Here is a 24,972-nt window from a genome sequence, read left to right on the forward strand (position 1 = left end):
TACAAAACATTTCGGAGCATATCAAGTGAACAAATAACAAACATAATCTTTTATGTCATATTTGATGTTGCATGTATTTCATTCTTATCCAAAGCATATATAAAAACACATAAGCAATGTTTGAATATCATACCAAAAACATAGAGAGTGAAGTGAGATTACACATAATATGATCCATCCATTTCTGGATAACCACCAAACATAAGTCTCCTACGTTTGGGAGCTCCATCCACCCACATCTGAGTGAAGTCATAGGGGGCTGGCAGAGCATCGAAGGCTCTAAGCATAACTCCCTTTACCATTTCTGGCAAAGGTTCACAGTATCCCACAAACATCATATTACAAAATGACATTATGAACAATAAGATTAGCACATATCATAAACACATGCGAAACAACGAAACATACATGTGCCTATACGAAATAATACGATGCAAACGTATACTTTATATAATAGATTCAGGTGTGTAAATAATTTAAGAATGAGCATACAAGAATTCAAAGCAATAATATAAAACTCAATTGAAGAAATGATTTTAGCTAAAATCAATTTCCAAAAACAAGAATAGGCAAAATTGACAAAAACTTAATTCTTGTAGAATTTGAAAGACACATTTTATGAATTATTTGAATAACCAATTATGCTCCAATTTGCTCAAAATATGTGTCATTTGAAAGATATATCAAACTAGTTTTAGATAAATTATGTTTAGTATGAATTAGAGTTTCCAGCAAGGAGTTATAAACGGTTTAGTAACCAAAGGTCAGAGAACATCCTATATGTTTTGTACAATTTACAAAGTTGATTAAAACAGATGTTTCAATAGGCATTTGTGTTTCAAATCTTTCATATCAGGTATGAAAAGGAAGATCTATAAGTCTAATTTCTTATGAAACAGGTTTTACCATAATTGGATTCTTTAACAGAGAGTTATAAGTAAAAGAATACCGAAAGGTCGGAACATACATTCTCAGTTTTACAGATTTTATAGGGTCAATTGAAATAAAAGTTTGGATAGGCATTTAGACTCCAAATTTGCCAATCTTGGTATCAACAGAAAGATCTATGAGTTTATTTTTGGATGAATTTAGTTTTTCCCAAATCAGAGTTCGGTGCAGAAAGTTATGGCTAGGATAAAGCAGTTAGGTCAAAATTTTAAAAAATTCCAGATTCATAGTTTTATTCCTAAACAAGAGAGAAATTATGTGTAAAGCTAATATCTTTCGAATTTTACAGAATTGAGATAAAATCAAGGATCAAGATTACTGTAGGATGGGGTTAGAACACTTACCTTTAAGAATTTTTGATCCCAAATAAGAAGATTTGAGCAAAAAGACCCTAAGCCCCAAATTTTCTCTTTTTTTTTTCTTCTTTTTATCTTCCTCTCTTCTCCAACATAGGCTGCCTTATCAGGTTCCTTAGGAACGAAGGCAGAGAGGCTTAGGCTGTGGATTTTTTTTTTTTTGAAGTTTAGTCCTTGTATTATTTATATTTATGATTAGGTCCTCTGAGTTTACAAATAGGTCCTCAGATTTTTACAAATAGGTCTTTAGATTTTATAAATAGGTTCTCATATTTATATTTAGGCTCTTCTGTAGAATTCAAAATGGGTACTAACATTATAATTACATCCTTATGCGAAAATTTAGAAATAAGGGATGTTACACTGTCCCCTCTTAAAAGAAAATTTTAGTCATCTAAATTTATCATACCTCTATCGATGAAAAGATGAGGATAAGCTTTCTTCATTTCCTCCTCTGGCTCACAGGTTGTTTCCTCCTTAAAATGATGCCTCCAGATTACTTTAACTAGATGGATGACCCGATTCTTTAGAATGTTTTCCTTCTTATCAATAATTTGAGTGTGTTCTTCCACATAAGACAAGTTTTTATCGATCACAATCGGCTCATACTTAATGATATGAGAGAGATCAGGTATATAGTTTCTGAGCATTGAAACATGAAATGTATCATGGATATGACGCAACGATGGTGGCGTTGTAAGATTTGGGAATTTGTATTCAAGTTGGGGATTTTGTGTTCTTGAAGGTCTCCTCTTCCAAAGGCGTTGTAAGATTTGGAAAGAAAGGAAAGTTAAGCCCAAGATTTATTAGACTTTTTGAGGTCCTTGAGAGGATTGTTTAGTTACTTACAGGATTTATCCTTGTCTTGCATTGAGATACTTTAAAAAAATATTAAGATGTGTAACTCTTGCATAGTTGTGGTGTTTTTGAAAGGTTACAAGTTCGAACTTGTACTAGTGCATTTAAGGGCATATAATTATAAAAATAAGAATACATATTCTAAAATGATGATGTTCTGAATTTTTATTCACCATCAAATAAAGGTATTTAAGTCTTTTTATTGATAATAACAAAATAAAAGAGGATTCCATTATATTTATCATTATTTTATCCTCTCAATATGCTTATTTTTTTGTATTATAGATTTATTTTATAATATTATTCATATATTTTATATTTTTAACTTACATATATTTTTTTTTTTATTTTTTTAAATATTAAGTATGCGATTTGGCCTGTTGATCCATCGATTCAACCAATGATCTAGTGATCTAAGCCTTGATCAGGTTGATATTTGATTCGGTTTTGATAACTTTGCTTTAAATTGTAGCCACCATTTGATTAGAAAAAAGATACCATATCCTCTCTTTGAGTTTTGTCATGTCCTCATCTAGATAAACGACATGTATTTTCTTTGGCGTAAGAGGATGGATGCCCATGCTAGCCTTCTGAATTGATGATACTATATTATGATAATATGGACCTTGGGTTGTATGTGCTGAAATCTTATAAAGTTGAACTACTTGGTAATGGTTTTGCTAATATCTCACTTCTTTTTCTTTTTTTATACATTGTCAATCCGTAGATGTTTTGCTGATTGTGGTGGATAGGTCTACGACTCAATGTCGACAACTTTAGGTGCTCACCTCTTGCCAATACCTCTTATGAAACCTCACAGGCCACCCTGCCTCATGCTACCAATCCTGCCTAATTGATGAGAAAGGGGCAGTCGAGTCCCTATGGTCCAATGCCACTACCACTACTATGCTCTCATTGTGAGTCAGCTGATCGATGTTGCTTCCAATGTGAGTCACTCGGTCGATGTCTCATGGTACTCTAATGAAGCACGAATGCCAGTTGCAAGGTCTGGGTTGACATCATTGTCATGACCCTTATGTTGATCATAGATCTGTTCTTGTAGCCCACATATATTGTTCTTGTTGTTCTACCTACTTCTAGGTTGCATCAACCTTTGCCTATTGCAAGGTTTGTTGGAAATCTCTTCTGACCTCTAATGGAACCTTGGTCCATTTTGCAATGTTGGGACACTCGCTACCTAAATGTTGCTTCAGATGTGTTGTTCCTCCACCTAAATTGATGTAATCACAATGAATACACTGTCAATGAAGACATCTCCAAACGACGAGCATGATCCCAAGCCTTATCAATTGAATAAGGTGTGATTTTGCATGATCACTCATTGACTCTAATTATAGTCATTAGACTATAATCATCATATTAAATACAAGAAATAAATTTTAGAAAACAACTAAATTCATAATGAAACAGCTAATTATAAGCTGTAATTAGGCCTAATTATCCCAAATTGGGCCTAAAGGTTTGCTAATGACCCTAATTATGCCTAAACTTAAGAGAAACACACTAAACGGATGTGATTAGGCTTAATTGCTCAAATTGGCCTTAAAAGTGACAAAATATAACTAATTGGTGCTAATCAGTCATTAATCATCACAATAGAAACCTAATTGGGTATTAAGGTATTAAATTGACAATAGAATCATCTAATTTTACTTTATTCTTATTAAATACAAGAAATTAACTTTAAAAAAAGAACTAAATGCATAATGAAACAACTAATTATTAGTTATATTAGACCTAGTTACCCCCAAATTGGACCTAAAAGTTAGCTAATGGACTTAAACACACTAATCATGTGTTAGGAAGATACGATTAGACCTAATTAAACCAAAATTCATCATAAAGGTAACAAAATAACACTAATTGACTCTAATTACACATTAATCATCATATTAAATACATGAAAAGAATCATAATTGGATCTTAAGGTATGAAAAATGACAATAGAATCATCTAATTACACTTTATTCATATTAAATACAAGAAATAAACTTTAAAGAAAAACTAAATTCATGATGAAACAACTAACTATTTCCTATAATTAGGCCTAAAAATTAGCTAAGGACCCTAATTGTTACTAAACTTAAGAGAAGCACACTAATCATATGTTAGGAAGATGTGATTAGACCTTATTACCCTTAAATTTATCTAAAAGAAGATAATAAACCTAATTGAGCCTTTTTTTAGAGAGGCACACTAAACCTTGACATAATGTGATTAGGCTAATTACCCCCTGATTTGGCCCCAAAAGTAAGGTAATGGCCCTAATTATGTCTAAACTAAACAGTAAGACACTAATAACCATTAACTAGATGCTGTTAGAGAAAGTTAGCTCTAATATCAAGAGAAATACATTGATCAACCATAAATATTCATAATAAGACACTAATTTGGATCTAAATATGTTTAAATATTACTAAAACATTGAAAGAGCATAAATACCTTTTAATTGAAGAGATCTTCCACCAAATGATGCCTTTGAATGATGTCCCTCGGATGGAAGGCTCTGATCACCAATTACGAAGCTTAATTGAGAAAGAGACTGAAAGAGTAAGAGAGAGGGGGGGGGGAAGAGTTTGAGTGAGAGGGAGTGAAAGAGGGGAGGGAGGGATGTTTGAAAGGGTATATCTAGCCTAAAAAATGTGTCCAATGGTCAAATTGATTGTTGGACCAGCCTTGATTTGAGCCATTGATCTGGTACTATCAAAATCCAATGATAATGATCGAGTTTCGACCATTTTGCTCGATATAGGGGATGTGCTGGGTAGTACATAGTACACCCCCACCTGGGACGTGTTGTTTGATATGAGCTGGTTTGCATATTGATTGTCGGGCAGAGTGATATGTATCGCTCGTATCATACTATATCAGGTGGTACGACGAACCTTGGTTTTATCTTATTTTCTTTAGAACGAAAGATGGTTAATTACCATAGACTTTTGTGCTGGTTTTTATTTTCACCTGACCAATATATGTATGTCCATATTTAGAAGAACTATTGCTAGCATAATATCAACTTTGGCAGCTCCAAATTGAATTATAGTGTCAAAATCAATCTATGCACGAAATTAGATGCAAAGTTTAGCAGTTTTGACAGCATAACGTTTTCATTTGATTAGTATGTCTATTACAATCCTTCAAATAGGATATTAGTTCAACTCCCGTTCTTTTTCCCTCTCTTTCTATATAAACATACATGTCTGTGTATATATTCTATGAATTTTTGTATTATATTTGCCTATCTTTATAGTTATTATCTATGTCTATCGATCTTTTGATCTCTGTTTGTTTTCATGCATATGCATGTGTGTAATATATGTATATTACACACACACACACACACACACACACCCACAAACACACACACACATATATATGTATATATGTGTACATATATGTGCACATATATATGTACATACATACATATATATATATATATATATATATATATATACATATATAAATATATACATATATATACACATATACATACATATATAAATATATACACATATACATATATACATACATACATAAAAAAAAAAAAATATATATATATATATATATATATATATATATATATACATATACATATACATATACACACATATATATACACGTGCACACACACACACACACAGATATATATATACACACACACACACACACATACATATACATATACATATACATTAGGCAACACTATGGTACACAATCTCATCATCAAATCCCTAATTACTTTGTAGACCATAAGAACCACTTTAGATGATTGGCTAGTACCTATGTGACATTGCTTCTCAAAACAGTGGCTATCACTTAGCATCTCTTTCCATCTGAGTGGGGGAGTGACTAGAGAGTATATACATATTAGCAAATGACTAAGTGATCTGAGGTTGAAACACAGTTGATGTTGAATCTAAAGGATCTATAGCTAGATAAATACCTACGGTAAAATAGTACATAAACTGCTTGGCGTGAAGTTATAGGTCCCTTTTTGGTTGAAGTAATTCTTTCATGCAAAGAACTCAATTTTGTGCTAAGGGTAGTTTGATAACCTGTTACATTCTTCCCAATAAGGCGGATGCTTTTGATCCTGCTCGGACAGTAGTATGTGTTATTTATTAACATCCTGGCATGGGTAGGGCAATTAAATCAACTTTCTACTCATGATAGAGATTTGTCATTATGTGTACAGCAAATAGAGAGAAATATTACTCTCTATGCACGTGGTTTGGCAAATAGTTTAAAGGAAAATTAGGTCAGCCAAGGAAAGAATTGTCTAGTTAAAGAAAGAATTGTCATTATGTGTGAACTGTGGACTATAAAACGTCTAGTTAAGCAGACTTTCCTAACAGTCAAACTGTAATAGTGTAATTATTATATTATTATTAATTGTAGTTGAAGCATGGTGTTATTTTCATCTCAGAGTATCAGTGATATACCTACATTAAGTTAGATTTTTGTAATTTTAACTACTTTATAGACTAAATAGTTTTTTTGTGTTTCTTTCAATCTTTTAGTCTGACATCTGACATGTTCTTGTCTCTGAAATGTGTAAATTCAGCTTCTATCAGCACAAAATGCTTTTCAATTTAAGGAATTCTCTTCATTTTTTAGTATATAATCATGAAATTATTGAACAAAGGTTCCTTATATTGGTTGATAATTGTTTCCTTTTTGTTATGAAGAAAGATATATAGTTCAATTTATTTGGCATTTTCTCTATTTGATTCACAATAATTTTGTTTCAAGAAATTATGGAGCTTTTTTTTATTTTAAAATTCAAACAGTAAACTTTTGTGTATTGCAGGTCTGTATGTTCTAGCTTCTGAGCCAGTTAAAATTCCTTGGTTTGATGGAATATATGCCGATATTGGAGATGAGCAATCTTTGACCCAATCATTGTCAACCTTCTCTGGCCATCTGAGACAAATTGGCGTAAGTTTATTGATTTTAATATCAACAATAATATATTAGTTTGAAGAATACGTTATCTGATTAGTTAGTCTTCCGTTGTACTCGAAGTTTCATTTACACAACTCGATAGTTCTCATATAGTAAATCCCAAGGCAACACAAAATAACACCTTTAGCCTTGACGTATAATTTAAAAGGCTCAGATTAGAAGGCTCAAATCAAGTGTTACAAGAAAAAAATGTCATTGTTGGGGATGACTTCATCATTTAGTATGTTTGATTTTAAGGTATTACTCAGAAAATAAAGAGTCCCAAAAAGATAGGGAATACTAACAAAATATAAGAGAAGGAAAAACACAAAACATAAGGACACATTTTTCAAACATGGTCTTATTAGTGTTTGTAACTTGGGTGTTGCTAAAGCTTTTGTTTTCCAAAGACTAACCAGTGAACATGGAAAATTCTAATATCATTGGAAAATTTCACAAATACCCACATTTTGAATGGTTTGGAGCTGTAACTTAAAAAAAATTAGATGAAATCCATAGTAATTTTTGCAGCTTGTTTGATGCTTTTTTGTGTCGAATTTGTTTAGACACAATATAAAAATATTCAAACCATGGTTCGAGAGAAACTTAGGCATTTGAAGTTTGTTTGTGGCTTTCATTATGGTGAAATGTAATATAAGGTATTATTTTTGTTTCAAGAAAATAATAAGTTTTTTAAGAGTCCTTCTGGTATGTTCAATATTCTAAAATATTTCTTTGGAGTTAAAACTCTTTCCTCTTGTATGTGTATCCTTTTGCCAGGCTATTCGTTCACAATCGACACATAAGTCGTTGGTTCTCTTGGATGAAGTAAGCACCATATGCCAAATTCACTTTTAACTATATGTTACTTTTTTCGGAATTAATTTTCCTTATGAGGATAAAGGTTCTCGTTTAATCTTACGTATATGTGTATTTCATGGATCATTTTTTGTCAAGTTATCAACATCATGTTTCATACCAGGACTTAATATTGCCTCATGATATTGTTATAAGATGTGTACCAAAAATCATCAAAGATTGTTTAAATCTAAAGGATTGATGCACTTGCCATAAAGACCATGTTTATGCACGTGCATTTTTTTCTCTTTTAGTTATCTGGAAAGATTCCTTTCAGTGTGTTGTTTATATGTTACACTTTTCTATAAATGTTATCGCCATTGGCTGATATGCGTCCAACTTGAAACAAAGGAATAATTTTCTACATGTTGCAGAATATCTAGACTGATCACCAATATGACCTTGTTGCTTCTGAGTGGTCTTTATCTGAGCAATTGTTGCTATGTTTACTTCAACTTCATGTGGTTGATTTCCTATTCCTCCTGGCCAATCTGAGGCTCTTGTTTTGGCTATTGTGAGGTATCTTCTTCCTATAGACATTTTGTGCTCATCAAATATCCTTTTCTGTTTTTGTTTTTGGAAGTGGAAATTAAATTATGGCCACTAAGTGAATAATTTGGGATAGAAAATCACAAACAAAATGATGGATATCTTTTGTTTTTTTTATCTTTAGTACCTCAAGACCTGACAATGTAGTGCACTCTTCTTTTTGGTTTTCTTAACTGGTCAGCTTTGAAGCTTTTTAACTTGGTCATCTGATCTATGGAATTGATATTCTTGTATTAAAGTACAAGATGATGGGATTTTCATCTTAACCTAAAGTGAAACACAGCGAAGACAGTTGTCATGCAAATTTGAAGGCTGAATATCCATGCTAATTTTGTTTCTGATCTCTGCAAAATGTTGGTTAGCCTTGTAGACGACTTGTTGTCCTTTATTTTTTTCTTTCTTTTCTTTTTTTCGAAGCAAATTTAAGTTTGCAAAAATAACTTATCAGTAAGAGTTACAAAACCAGATTCTTTAAGGAATCCTAAGGTTAAACATGTGGTTAAGTTATTTCGCGTGAATCGACTTAGATACTTCATGCAATGCATAGCACATGCTGGTGATAGTGAAAATGAGCTGTATCTGTTAGACTTGTGTTCATACAATATTTGGTTTGCAAGGAACTATCTTCTATTTATAGATACCAGAAATATAGGTACATAATATGGATTTTGGGCTTTATGTCCTATAATTGTTCTCGGTTATTTAATGCCCCTCTGTTCTTTAAGACCACATTCCAAGTAATCAATTTTTTATCCTTATGTATAAGCTTGAAGACTCTTATATTGTATTTAAATGACTATTATTTTTTGGTTTAAACTTTAAAGTACACTATGTTGTTTGTGATCGAGAACTACATAGTTACAGGCCTATGTCTTGATGCTTGTTATGGAGCCCATCAGGACGGGCAACTATTATCACAGTATTTACTTTCATAACTAAGTCCAGATGCTTGGTTTGGGTCCCATTAGTGCAAGCTGTTTTATTGGCATGCTTCAATATATTCATATGTGATGCCTGTCATTACTTGTGTGCACATGTTGAGACATCCTAGTTGCCAATTTAGTCCCACATTGTATGTAGGGGACAATAGAATTGTATGTAAGTCTGGTCAAAGTGGTGCAGTATGCTGGTAGACCACCATATGTTGATGGAAAAGAAAATAGAAAAAGCTGGGGAAGAAATGGACATATAATAGAAAGGGAGGGGGGCCCAGTACTCAACATTTCTTCTTCCCTTGCAACATTGCTTTCAGGCAGACTTGAAGAGATGGGCCCTTATTGCATGATTGAAAATGTCTGGTTCAGTTTGGCTATTAATCAATTAAGGCTGGTTTAGTTCGGCTCACTGCAATTGGGTTTGAGGGTTCGACGGTCAGTCTGCAGCTACAGGTTCTGTATTTTACAGTTTACCAACTGTTGACTCTGATATTAGTTTATACAATACCATCAGTTGGTGTTCCTTATGATAACTAATTCATTTCATTGTTTAGGTTGGTGCTGGGACTAATCCACTTGAAGGAGCAGCTTTAGGAATGTCAATTCTAGAATCTTTTGCTGAAACTGGGTCTTTTCTAACTATAGCTACAACACATCATGGAGAACTTAAAATGCTGAAGTACAGGTTTGTATAAAACTTCTTGAAAGATAAAATAATCACATTTAGATAGGAGTATTGTAGATTAATGTATATAAAGGACATCTATGAGATGAGGATTTTCACATGTTAAAGCCATCATGGTGGTGACAATCTCAAGTTCTGCATTTTATGATGTCATGATGTGTAGTATTACAACTACCCATCACTTAAAAGTTAATATGACTTTCATTGAAAGCAGCTTCATTATGTTAAACAATCATTGTCATTATCTGCAGCATGATGGAATTGAGTGTTTAATTAATTGGAACTTAGAAAGGGCCATCTTCCTTGTTTGTCCTCTTCTCCTCCTCTTTATACCTTAGGATGAAGCCTTCCTTCTTTTTCTCCTTTGTACTGCTGCTGCAATTTTCTTTCTGGAATGTACTCTAAAACTTGGAACTTAATAGCCCAAATTACTAAAACTGATGGAACTTGAATTCCACAAATTTGACTGAAGCTGAAAATGATAAGAGGAGTCAAGATCTAAAACGTCTATTTATGCATGAATTCATGATATTTTAGATACGTTATATTTATGTGCAATGCTTTTCGACTTTTTAAATTTTGAGTGTCATTTTGCAAAATTCATGTTACAGGAATGATGCATTTGAAAATGCATGTGTGGAATTTGATGAATTGAGTTTAAAGCCAACATATAAGATCCTCTGGGGAGTGCCAGGTTTTCTCTCCCCGCATGATATTCATCAATTTCATTTATTCTATGAGTTCATTTCTGTGAAAGCTTTAAAATTTTTTAATTGATCCTTTTGCTTGCCAAGTCTCAACTATATATAATAATAGAAGCTTTTAGGATAATTAATCAAGGGTCCATTTTTTAAAATTTGCTGACCTTTTGTTTCTAAATCATGACTTATTAATGATTTTCAATTATCTGAAATGGACTCATGCAAAGGAGCACTATAGTGGCTTCTCTTCTACCCAAAAATGAAAAAAAAAAACCTCAAGACTAATAGGAAACACTTGAAAGTTGTATGCAATATTTTAAAGAAATAAAACAAGGCACCAAATGCTGAGTACCGGTGGACCGAGGAAAGGAATAGTTAACATGGTAAAGAAATGTACACCCATCGTAATGGAAATTAGAGGGGCATCCTTCACTTTTTTCCCCCAAAATGGCATGAATACATCTCTAAAACGAAAAGTTGAGAAGCCAGATAACTTGATATATCAATTATCACTGGGGCACTAGACTTATTGAACAGATAATAGAGAAATGCCTGCCTTGTCTTTTCAGAGAAATGACAATCCAAGGAGATGCAAAAATGGATAATTACATCAACGATTAACTTCAACATTCTTGATGTAAATAATTGAAGCTGATTTATTTCTGAAATTAATTTGCTGATAGACAATTTTGCTAGGACCAAAATTGTTAACCTATCGTCTACATAAGATACTTGACATTCGTGCTTCATTAGACTCTTACATCTGTTGATACTTACCATTTCTTAGGATTTATTAAGGAAATTGAAGGGTTACCTTTATCAATGACCATCATACCACTTGAAACGGGCAGTTCGTACCTGTTTGCGCTTCATCAGACTCTAATCTCTATTGATACTTACCATTTGCCTTTTGTTTAGGCTTTATTAAGGCAATTGATATCTTTATTGCATGAGTGTCAAACTCTGACCACTAAGAGATATCTTCTTACACACCAAATTTTCAAGATTCATGGTGTGTTATTCTTTTGCATTATACTGACTTTTGCTAGGATTTTCCAACATACATAGGGTTGATGGAAGGTAGAAAATTTGTCTCAAAATTTTACTCAGATCTTCCATAGGACATTCATTAATGGAATCATGAGCTATAGGCAAACCATATTGATGGGAGAAAGTGTTAGACCTGGATATTTTGTTGTGGTAATTTAGGGATTTGTATTTGCTTTGTAATTGTTTGATGTAAGGTTGGCCTTACCGGTCCGAACCACTATATCAGTCGACTGATGGTACGGTACGCATCGCTCTGTGCCGACATACCATGTCTCAATACAGTGGGGCGGTACTTATGACACGAAAAAATAGTCGAAGTAGCTCCCATTTTTTTTAAAATTAGATTAGGATTTTTAAGTTGGAAATAAATATAAATTTAGTATAATTTTAACAAAAATATTCTAAATTCTGAATATTCCTTCTATTGATATTGAATTATCTACAAAGAAATAATGTGAATTGTTTGATTATTTAAGAAAATTTTAAATTTTAAGATTCATATGAATCAAGCAATTGATCATTAATGGAATCATGAGCTATAGGCAAACCATATTGATGGGAGAAAGTGTTAGACCTGGATATTTTGTTGTGGTAATTTAGGGATTTGTATTTGCTTTGTAATTGTTTGATGTAAGGTTGGCCTTACCGGTCCGAACCACTATATCAGTCGACTGATGGTACGGTACGCATCGCTCTGTGCCGACATACCATGTCTCAATACAGTGGGGCGGTACTTATGACACGAAAAAATAGTCGAAGTAGCTCCCATTTTTTTTAAAATTAGATTAGGATTTTTAAGTTGGAAATAAATATAAATTTAGTATAATTTTAACAAAAATATTCTAAATTCTGAATATTCCTTCTATTGATATTGAATTATCTACAAAGAAATAATGTGAATTGTTTGATTATTTAAGAAAATTTTAAATTTTAAGATTCATATGAATCAAGCAATTGATCGATAGATATATCTGGTTCTACCACCAAAAAGAACAATGAGACTCCATGGGCGATGGATCAAGGTTTTTGATCCTTCCTATGTATCTGTATATCAATTTGATATGTTTGATGAACCCAATCCTGAAATTGATCTCATGACATAATATACTGTATACCATAAGCCAATGGTGCATAAATGTGGTGATGGTCGTAGTCTGATCATCATGAACCACACATGTTTGAGGCGGCTCCTGAGGCAAGTACGATTATGACATGTATTGGTGCGGAGCATAGAGAATGCTGAAATTTTTATTTGTGCCACTAATCTACTGCTTTGTATCATAAGATCGATCATTATACTATTGCTCGGAGAAGAATGATCAACTATCACCATACTATTGTTCAAAGAAGAACAACCAACTTTCACATCGAGCTTCATGATCTGAATCTTGGGTGGCAATCGTAAAATATTGCTCCTTGGTTCATGCAATACTCTCAAACTGTGTAGACGAGATGATCAACTCCATGGCATCGTTGCCATCATCGGTCGAGGCACTGTTGCAGTAGCACTGTATACTGTACTGCTACAGTGCACTGTACTGCTACAGTGCGGACCGGTACCGGACGGTTCGCATACCGCTGGTCTGTCGGACCGGTACGTACCACCCGTACCGGGCGGTACGATTCGGTACGGCAAACACTGATATAGAATACACATTGCTACATGGTCTTAAAGTAAAATTGGTTAACATTGTTGAGAAAATGCAGCAATTTTTGTTTACTTGTTTGATAGGATGGAAAACTAAGATGAAGCTGAAACTGGATTAGATTCGGTTTTCTTAATTATTTGGACATGAAACCTCAGATAAAGCTGTGTGCTAGGTTGGAAGAGAGGAACACAAGAAAAGCAAAGATAAGAGGAGTGTTAACTTAATTAAGATTCTAGTATTACTCTTACAGATAAGATTTGACTGGTTACAGAGAGTTGTGCTTTTTGCTAAGAAATTTCTGATCAGCAAAACAAACTTTGCGTGTTAATTGAATCTCAAATATGCTTAACAAGAATTAATGTAACCGAAAGACATGGGTGTAAATTGAATAAGAAACTAACTTCTTCTAAATACTATAGCTAGTACTTCTTTGTTTAAATAACTATATGGCTATGCAAATGTCTTTGGCCTAATCCCAGCTTCAAGGGAGCAAATTATGGATCAATGCATTTCCATATAAGATCTTGCTATTATTTGAGTAGCTTGACTTAATATCTTACTATTATATCTAGCTCCTATCTTTTGTTTTGAGATTACTGCAATGGACAAAAACAACATAATTAGTAAGGACATGATAGTTCTAGTGAAGGCAGAGAGACCCAGAAAGGAAAAGTATAAAAGGCTCATCTTCTTTATACTCCTTAAATATGATATTCTTTATGATGCAATGAAAGCCCTTTCCAACTTGGTTCATGGTTAGCATTTGCAATCAAGTAACTGTTAATTTCACTAACAAAAGATTTAAGATGCATATATGTTGCATATATAATGCAACATATATGCATGGACATGCAACATATTTGATTGCATATATGTTGCAGATATGTTCCTTAATGTCACTAACAAAAGATTTAAGATGCCAATAGGAGAACATCCTTGGCACATCTTAACAAGTTCCAACGCATCAGTTTGAATTTCAATTTGACTGATCTTCTACTTGGCCCATTTCAGTCCCTCAATTATGGCACTGGCACTCTGCCTGTTTTGCATTATTGTAGGGAATACATCCAGCAGCCACTATATTCCCCCTTTTGTCCCTTAGAAGGAATTCAGTACCTACAAAAATCCAAAGATGGAGATAAGGAACCATCACATTCTAGTGAGAACTCAGCTGAACTAGATTGAATATCCTGTTGGTGGACCTGGTACCCTCGATTGCCCCAAGTATCAAGCTGATTATTATCATAATCAGTAGTAAAAGCTAGAGCCTTACACCAGATAGTGGAATGTCTGTCCAGCTGGTTGTGATATAAGGAATCATTACAATTAAGCCAAAGGAATCATTACACTAAATATCCAGATTGGGAGTTGGCAATTAAACTTCTAAGTCATGTAGGATCATGTCCTTCTTAGTCATATCATGTCCTTCCTCAAGCTTTGCCACAACCCATTAAGGTGTTCAAATGTGATGTTTGTTCTTCGTTGGAACAGGTTTCGGTATTCTTGGGCAAATAAAAAAATACATGTTTGGTGGAATTAGTGTAGTTCTTGTAGACAGAACAAGGGGATATTGGCCATGTGTAAACCTAGAGAAAAGGTCAGAATTGGGTACTTTATTCCAAAGCATTTTCCAAAGAAAGATTTGAACTTTAAGGGGTGTCGAGATTCCAAATTTCATTCCAACCTGGCCATCCAACCTCTCCACACAGGTCCTCCGTCTAACCGAAAGGCACTTTTTTCTGCATGCACAGAGTAAGTGTCCATATCCAGCTGTCAGAGGATATAAATATAATATTAACCTGTTGAACACCACTTATATGATGATTGGTTATATGGATCATCTTTGTAGGTTAACCTAGTGATGATGTATATTAAGTTCACTATTAATAAGAAAAACATTAACATATTTTATTACAGGCCGTTCAAATGCAATCAATATTGCTGAAAGATTAGGTTTGAACTTTGTTATAGTAGATGGTGCACGTAAACTACTTGGAACAGCAAACGCAGAAATCAACGAGGTAAACTATCTAAATCATTATATTGCTACTATGGTTGCAACTTGCAAACAATGTTTTTGAATCTATTTCAAAGCTTAAAGATTTGACTGCTTCATTTAATTGTATAAATTAACTCACTAAGTCATTAAATGCCAATTTATTGCTTGCAAATGATTTGATATTAAATGCATTAAAAATAATTATATGTATTTATTACCTTTCTTGAGGATTATTTATGATAATATGAAATATTTACAAAAATGTATCTGAATATTTGCTTTAACTCTTAGTGTGCAAAATTTAAATTTCTTTTGATGATGACTAGTGATTTATAAAGGCGCTCGAGCAAGGCAAGGCGAGGCTCGAGTGACTCATATAAGAGCTAGGCGACGTGCTTCAATAAGGCATCGCCTGGGCGCTCGCCCGAGGCCAGGCGTCGGGCGCTTCGAGCGAGCACCCGATTGATATAAGACAACTGGGTTCGGTTAAATATGTGTTAGTTGGTTCGATTGAACCAACTAACGCACGCAGTTACCTCAAAACCTATGTGTGACCTCGACTCCCAACCCTAGCGTATGCTTTGTCCCTCTACCTTCGTCGTCGACGATTTCTTCCTCTGTATCCGTCGCCGATGTTTTCTCCCTCTACCTCTATCGTCGACGATTTATCCCGCTGGCTTCGAGTCTTCCTGTATCGTCGATCAGAGTCTCCTTAGCTTTCGTTGCTAACCGTTGTTTGTCGTTGCTATCCGTTGTTGTTACCGCTGCTGCTGCTGTCCGTTGTTGTTGCTTGCTGCTCTCCGTGACTCCACTGCCACTGTTCGCTACCTCCTGTTGTCTGCGACTCCATTGTCGTCGTTGCTGTCTATTGCCGTGGCTGTTATCCGTTGCTTCTCTTTTGAGTTTTGACTTACCATCGGTTTCATTAGATGATATTTTTTTTCCCTTTTAATAGTTATACTGTTTCCTTCTAACTATTGTTAACAATAAATAATATACTATTAACAATAGATTATTAATTATTGTACAAAATAATCTTTATTTATTAGATTAATAATATTATATATTTTTATATTTTAATATTTTAGAGCGCCTCGCTTAGCTCGAGCGCCTTAGTCATTTTGGGACTTTGACGTCTTTTGGGGCCTAGCGTTTTTTAAATGATTGATGATGACATTATCTATCAACTAATTTTTTTAGCTAAAAAGGATTTCAAATATAAAAAGGAACTAAACAAGAGTGAAATTCTCGATAGACATGAATAAGCTTTTCTTAGGCAAATGTAGTCTGAAGCACATTGAATGTTATCCAATTAATGAAATAAAGATTATAAGAAAATAGGAGGATTAATTTTAGTGAAGAGGTTATAAGGAGAGAAGAAAATCCCAAGGATGAACACGTAGGAAATAAAATTGGCTAATGTTTTGTCTTGTAAGTTATTTTCTAAGAGTGAAAGGATTGTAGTACTACCCAAAACAATATAAAATGGGCGGTATTTATTGGTCTACTCGATGACTTATCACAAACGAAGCTGTAAATAGGGTGTTCGATGTAATGCTCATGTATGTCCGTATCTTTCGGTTTTGTTCATACTTTACACATGTAGAGGGCTTGCAATAGGCTTGGCAGTCCCATTTTGGTTGACTTTTGTGGTTGTTTTAAGCTTATAAATGTAGGTTGTGTGCAGTCATCACGTAGAGGTAAAACTGTCTAGAAACAAGTTATCCAAGTAGCCATTTTAGGGGTTTTCTAGTTTCACTGAGTGGTGTGGACTATTAGTCAACACAACACCCAAGAGCTACCTCGGTGGCACATGGCTGGATGGGCCTTTGGGGTAGTATCTAAGGTTGGTTCGCTGTCTTGTTCTGCAGTAGTATCATGCAAGGTTCGTAATACCGTACCGTACCGGTATTTCGACCTGGGCTCGGTATTGGTACGGTACGGTATATCGAGCGGTACACCCAGGTGTACCGAGCGGTACACTCAGGTGTGTCGAGGACTGTAGCACTGCTACAGTGCACTCGGACTGGTAACAGGCAGTTCGCGTACCGGCAACCTGTCGGACCGGTACGTACTGCTCGTACCAGGCGGTACAGTTCGGTACTGCAGACCATGGTATCATGTGAGCACTTGTGGTGACTTCTGGTTATGACGAACCACCTTGGATCCTTTGTTGCGCGACCGTTTAAAGCTTGCAAGTTCTATATTTGTAATTTGCATTACCTATTAAGTGTTTGTTAAAATAGCCGCTTGTGGGATCTTGAGTTAAACGCTTTCTCTGACCCGTTTTTTCTTTTGCAGGTCCTTAAGGGACTATAAGAGGTTTCAAGAAGGTTGACCCTTTGCTGACAAACACGTAAGAATGTTGCACGACTTAGGCAAAACCAGCTAAGTCTATGACAGACGATATCAGAGTGGGACAAGCACATTTAGAATCACTTAGCATGCAAACATGGGGGATCGAGCGGGGTTATATTAAGGGTAGCTAGCATGCATGACCGTTTAAGGGAAATAGACATTGAAATGTAAGGAAAGGAGTTGCTCAGAGGAGTGGGCATCCGAGATTGACATTCAAAGGAATGACTAACCCTTCACGCTACAGGCACCATGAGGACAAGCAAGTTGGGAAGAGCACGTAGTACACAAGGTTGGGATGGCTGAGTTTGGGCTACGACTCAATATTGGCAACCAAACTTGACGATGCTTAAGGCAAGCAGCGCGCTTGGCAAAAGATGAAACCGTGTAAGGTAGGATGGGTTGCTTAGTGATCGAAAGAGTTGTGCAAAGCTCACAGAGGTGAGGAAATTACTAACTTGAAGAATTCGGTAATCATGCAAGGGTTTGTATACGGACGATGGATTGTTCATAGCCATCCCAAGGCGATCAAAACTAGGCGCCATGGAGCATCGAAACTTTCTTTTTGGAATGAGAAAGATATGTTCGTAGAAGACTAAAATGTGCAGTAAGTTCAACATGTTGCTAGGTCTTGAGGGGCATAGCGAGGGTTGTATTGGCGAAGAGTTGTAATTTAGCAAGTGTGTTCGTAGGGGCGGAATAGTCTGCTGTTTGTTCAGCAAGGCAGGGTAGTCCAAGGGGATAGTCGTCGTCGAAACTTCCGAAGGGAAGGATGCGAAGAGAAAAGTTGTTCCAATGGGATAGCTATCCAAGAGGGATAAATCCCGGTTCTCGAGAGGGAGAATCATGTGTAATAGCCCGCATATGTTGAGGAGGGATACCTCAAGACAACAACTCTATAAAGCTCAATAGATCGAGCGAGCAGCGAGGAGTTGTCGTATGATCTCGCACGAGGTAATACGTTGATGGACGCATGTTAGGACTCTAGCTAGGAGAGTCATAATTGAGAGGGGCATTCATGTAAAATCTACCTAAGTCGACCCCTATTAAAGAGGTGAAGAGGCTGGCTTGGGTTTGAAGGTTATTTCTTAGAGAAGAATTAGGAGTTGTAAAGGAATAGGAGTCTTGAGTAGTATATTAGGAGTCTTGAGTAGGAGTCTTAATTGAGTAGAAGTCTTGACTAGGAGTCATATTAGGAGTTAGGGTTTAGAAACCCTATAAATAGTCATGTATTCATCCTTTTTTGATAAGCAATAGATGAATCTTTTTTGCAGCCTTTGAGCAGCAACTTGGAGGGAGGAACCTCTATAGAGTTCCAAGGAGGCCGATCCCCTAAAGAGATCAACTCCAAGTTTAGAATCTGCAAGGGTTCTAACACCTGCCATCAGAGCAGCGTTCTTGGCATCTCGCTGCCCTTCCATAGCCATCCATTAGCCCTTCACAGCCGCCCAAAGCAATTCCCACAATTGCTTAAAAGATCGTTGCAAAATTTCGTCGTCATCTCCACCACTGCGGATCATCCTTTGATCTCTCCGTAAATTGCAACAGGTTTTGGTTTCCTACCTTACTGTTGTTGCAATTTAGTTATCCTTATTCGAAAATCCTAAAAAAAATTGTTCCAAAATTGCTGTATAAACTTTTCGTCACAAAGTTTTCATCTCTACGACGAAAGATACATTGCAAAATTCCAGCCGCATAGCACAGATTGTTTGATCTTGCTACTATGTTTTTTCTCTCCAAATCTCTACGAAATTTTTATGACAGCTTTGACACTTCCTAACAGCAAATTTCCTTTTGGTTTTGTCAAAAAATTCTCAATATAAATCATTGATTTTTTATGTTTAAGCTGCTATACTTGAAAATCTACATTGTAAAATTTCAACTGCATAGCACAGTTTGTTTGATCTTCCTACTATGTTTTTTTTGTCCAAATCTTTACAAAATTTTTATGATAGCTTTGACACTTTCTAACAGTGGATTTCCCTTTAGTTTTGTTGAAAAATTCTCAATATAAACCACTGATCTTTTACGTCCAATATGCTATACTTGAAAATCTGCAGAAAATTTCAGCCACATATTATTGCCTTAACCGATCTATTTACAATCCTTTTTGAACGAAATTTCTTGACTTCCATCTAAGATTGATCTATTGAAGAATTCAACTCTAAAAACGATTTTGTATTGCTGCAAATTTTCGTCGTAAACCACTGAAATTTTTCGAGGAGAATTCTGCCATTGCAACTTGCATCAAGTTCCTTGCTGTTATAGTGCCGAAATTTTCTTGATTAAATTGGGCATACTTGCTGTCATATAAACTGAGATTTTGCTATTAATTCCTCCTCAAATCTCTCAAGTTTTTGGTGGAAATTTCGTCAAGAAACCGATGTTTCTTCGACGACAATTCTGCTCTTACAAGACAGCACATACTTGCAGCAACTTCCACTGATTTCTATCAAACTTTTGTTGCCATCTACCACAGATCCAAAACTTTCATCCACAGCCCTAAAACTCCACCAAACCACACCCTTAAACTGCACCCAAAACAGCCACAAAACAAGCCTAAACCGCAGCCTACATCCACCAACCCTTTCGACCATCACTTCTCCCAACCTATACATGTCTTTAACCCGACAACAAAAGAGAGATCTTGACATCACAGATTTGGTGGCAATCAATGCTAATTTTGTAGCCTTCGAGGCGCGAATAGCGGATAGGATTCGAACGCTCTTTACCGAACTCAGATTGGGCCGACCACCAAGCCCGAAGAAATCACATCAAGGAGAGAGCTCTGTCCAATCGCATCAAGCCCGAAGAGTTGACTTTCAAGAAAGGGGAGGCTCTATGACCGACCCCAACTATCCATGCATAAGAGTGGACTTCCCTAGATGGGAAGGAGACTCGATTAGTTGGATCTCGTGCGCGGAACGATATTTTCGGTACCACAAAACTGCGGACGCATCTATGGTGAAAATTACAACTATACATCTTAAAGGGGATGCCATACAGTGGTTTGAGTGGTTTGAACACACTCATGGAGTCCTCTCATGGCGACAATTCAAAGAAGGACTGCTGATCCGCTTCGGACCAACCGATTACGAGAACATTGACGAGCAACAAGCAAAGATCCGACAAACCTCCACCATTCAAGAGTATCAAACCAGGTTTGAAAGGTTATCTAATCAAACTCGTGATTGGTCTCAAAAACAGCTATTGGGGGACCTTCATTGAGGGCTTGAAGCTGGAGATCCGGGGAGAAGTTAAAGCGCGACAACCGTACACGCTTATGGCAGTTATCTCTTTCGCACGATTTCAAGATGAACGATTGAACCATGAAGCCCGAAGGACTAGGGTCGCTCCTCAACCAGCAATACTAAAGCCCTCAGCCCCCCCTACTATCAACCGAGTCCTTGCACCAAAAATTTTGACAAAAGAAGAACTTCGGGAGCAATCTGCGAAGGGGTTATGTTGGCATTGCGACGAGCCGTGGAGCCGTGAGCATCGCTGTAGTAAATGGAGACTTATTATGATTGAACCAGTAGAAGAAGAGGTCATTGAACATCCATAAGAGAGCCTTGAACATAAAGAAGAAGATGCAGAAGAAGAGCCACAACCGACCGAAGTTACGGTACATGCAATAGCCGGCTACTCAAACCCGCAAACGATGAAAGTTGGAGGCATTCTCAAACAACTACAGATCACTGTTCTCATCGACACGGGCAGCACTAATAACTTCCTAAACAATAAGGTTGTTGTCCGAATGGCCTTACCTATCGAGAATTGCAGTAGGTTTGATGTTAAGGTCGCTGACGGATAGATTTTGAAGTATGATCGTAGGCGCCCGCGAGTGAAACTGTTGCTACAGGACGAAGAGATAATTGCATATTTCTTCCTCCCTCCTGATGATCATAAGGCCATGCTCAGAATTGAATGGTTGACGACATTAGGTGATGTTTCTTGGAATTTTATGAAACTAATTATGAAATTTTACAGCAAGGGGAAACAAGTGATACTGCACAGGAAACGTCGGGGCGATGTAACGACGATTTGCACACAACAAATGGAGAAGGTTTTGCATAAAGCATGCAGCGACTTTTTTGTATAACTTAAGAAACAAACTAAAGGAGAGCCAATAGAATTTGAAGATCCAAACCTACTTCCTTTGCTTGCTGAATTTTCAGATATATTTGACGAATCGTACAACCTACCTCTTTCCCGTCGGCATGATCATTATATAACGATTCTTCAAGGCAAACCTCCAGCAAATACTCGGCCATATCAGTACCTACATCTCCAGAAGGATGAAATAGAAAGGATTGTAAAAGAGATGCTCGAAACAGGAGTTATTCGGCCAAGTTGCACCTCTACTCTTCACCGGTGCTCCTTGTACGCAAGAAGGACGAAACATGACGAATATGCGTTGATTACCGAGCTCTCAATGGCATAACCATCAAGGATAAATACCATATTCTAGTAGTAGATGAATTGTTAGATGAAAGGAAGCACAAATCTTCACAAAACTGGACCTTCGATCCGGGTATCATCAAATACGAGTGTGCAAAGAAGACATACCGAAAATCGCCTTTCGAACACACAACAACCATTACGAATTTTTGCTTTCTTCAACAATAGGTGGAATATCTTGGGCATATCATATCAGAGGAAGGTGTGATGGTGGACCCCTCCAAAATAAAAGCAATGCAGAACTGGCCAACCCCGAGGAACATAAAATTGCTACGTAGCTTTCTCGGTTTAATAGGCTACTACTGCAAGTTCGTAAAAAACGATGGAAAGATCAATGCACCACTTACTTCCTTGCTGAAAAAATATGCTTTCCAATGGTTGGACAAAGCCACCACCGCCTTCAACAAACTTAAAACCGTAATGACGACAACGCCCGTACTAGCGCTGCCCGACTTCGACAAGACTTTTGTTATTGAAGCCGATGCCTTCGGAGTCGGAATTGGTGCTGTACTAATGCAAGATGGCCGCCCCCTCGCTTATATCAGTAAGGCATTATCTCCTTCCCATCTTAAGATGACTATTTACGACAAGGAGATGCTCGCGATTGTGCATGCGGTGGCCAAATGGAGATCGTACTTGATCGGGCGACACTTTAAAATCAAGATCGACCATAAAAGCCTAAAATATTTCTTGGAGCAGAAGATATCTTTCCCCGAGCAGCAAAAATGGGTAACAAAGTTTCTTAGATATGATTATGAAATAACTTACAAAAAGGGGAAAAAGAATGTTGTTGCAGATGTGCTTTCACGGCTACAAAAGCAAGCTGAATTTTCGGTCATTTCACTTTCGACTAGCAACTTCCCTAAGGATATTTAGAGGGAATGGCAGGAAGATCCGGAGACCAGTAAGATCATAAAAAAATTGGAGGAAGCACCAAGCTCTGTGGCTCATTACAATTGAGACTCAAAAGAATTACGCTATAAGGGCACTAAATTGAAAAGGAGTACGGTGTATCACCCGCAAACCGACGGCCAGACGGAAGTGGTAAACAAGTGCTTGGAGACAGCCCAAAGCCACTCACCAAATATGACTACCCAAGGAGAACTTCATACCCAATCAAGTGCCATTATTGATCGACGGATCATGACTCGACGGCGACGATCCACCACTGAAGTGCTAATACAGTGGGCGAACTTACCAGCAGAAGGTACCACTTGGGAGAACTATGACGACTTAAAGATCAAATTCCTAGAATTCATTGATTGTCAGTCTCGAGGACCAGGCTGATTTGAAGAGGGCGGGTCTGTTAGGACTCTAACTAGGAGAGTCCTAATTGAGAGGGGCATTCATGTAAAACCTACCTAGGCCGACCCTTATTAAAGAGGTGAAGAGACCGGCTAGGGTTTAGAGGTTATTTCTTAGAGAAGAATTAGGAGTTGTAAAGGAATAGGAGTCTTGAGTAGTAGTCCTATTAGGAGTATTAAGTAGGAGTCTTAATTGAGTAGAAGTCTTGAGTAGGAGTCCTATTAGGAGTTAGAGTTTAGAAACCCTATAAATAGCCATGTATTCATCCTATTTTGATAAGCAATAGATGAATCTTTTCTGCAGCCTTTGAGCAGCAACTTGGAGGGAGTAACCCCTATAGAGTTCCAAGGAGGACGATCCCCTAAAGAGATCAACCCCAAGTTTAGAATCTGCAAGGGTTCTAACAACGCATTGCGAGATCAAGTGGGGGAGCGACCCAAGGCAACACCAAACGAAGGCACACTTAAAGAGTCGTTGTGGACATCAGAGTCAATAGAGGGTAACCCATGGAATGGTGAGTGCAAGGGCTACCATCAACTCAATGCAAACCGAGGAGCGGACTAACTTTGGTGAACTTGGTTTAGTGCCCAAGTCGCATGAAGGGAATCGACATAAAAGACGAAACATGGAGTGGTGATACAAAGCTTTCCTTGGATAGAGATTAAGGGTATGAACTCTTGCAAAGGAATATGTGCTTTCACAAATGATGACATCGAGCGGATACAAACGTAGTTGGTCAACGTTCATCGTAATTCATAAGAAGGTTCACAACCAACTATTACTTAGACACATGAAGAAGCAAGGTATGCAATACCGTACCGTACTGGTGTTTCAAGGTTGTTTCAGTACGGTACGGTACCGGCGTACCGAGCAGTACACCAGGCCGTACCGAGCGGTTTTATATATGTTCTTCTTTACTGTAGCACTATAGCACTGCTACAGTAATACTGTAGCACTGTAACACGTTTCGTCCGGTACCGAGCGGTCCGCGTATCGGTATGCCGTCGGTCTCGTACCGCTCGTACCGGGCGGTACCATTCGGTACTGCATACCATGTGAAGAAGCTTGTATATGTGCATTACAATATGTGTCTAAGGCTGTAGTGCGTTTAGGTTGACAAAGAACCAGAAGAGCTAGAGATTGATCCCTTTAAGCTCCAGTTCTATAATGAATTTTCATAATCGATGCTGAATGAGTCAAAGTAGTAGAGAATATAGGGATCCTCTGCTTATTGAGGCAGGAGAGCCCACGTCCATCTTGTTTTATCACCAAAGCTGTATAGGAAGAGGAACAACATC

General features: G+C 36.6%; 1 protein-coding gene across 8 annotated transcripts in view; it reads left to right on the plus strand.

Moving 5' to 3' along the window:
• The window catches only part of LOC135635539 (uncharacterized), a 55,564-nt gene that overhangs the window by 23,476 nt on the left and 7,116 nt on the right, over positions 1-24,972 (plus strand). For 6 of the 8 annotated variants that reach the window (XR_010495655.1, XM_065146669.1, XM_065146670.1 and 3 more), the window contains 5 exons: positions 6,994-7,121; positions 7,908-7,955; positions 10,024-10,154; positions 10,766-10,848; positions 15,472-15,575. Coding sequence is in view for 5 of the 8 variants with exons in the window: in XM_065146669.1 (XP_065002741.1) it covers positions 6,994-7,121; positions 7,908-7,955; positions 10,024-10,154; positions 10,766-10,848; positions 15,472-15,575 (494 nt within the window). In the remaining 3 variants the exon portion in view is untranslated. The remainder of the gene's footprint in view (positions 1-6,993; positions 7,122-7,907; positions 7,956-10,023; positions 10,155-10,765; positions 10,849-15,471; positions 15,576-24,972) is intronic. The other 2 variants (XR_010495657.1, XR_010495656.1) reach the window with 1 other exon arrangement.

This window comes from Musa acuminata, chromosome BXJ3-4 (assembly GCF_036884655.1).
Source record: "Musa acuminata AAA Group cultivar baxijiao chromosome BXJ3-4, Cavendish_Baxijiao_AAA, whole genome shotgun sequence".
NCBI lineage: Eukaryota > Viridiplantae > Streptophyta > Magnoliopsida > Zingiberales > Musaceae > Musa > Musa acuminata.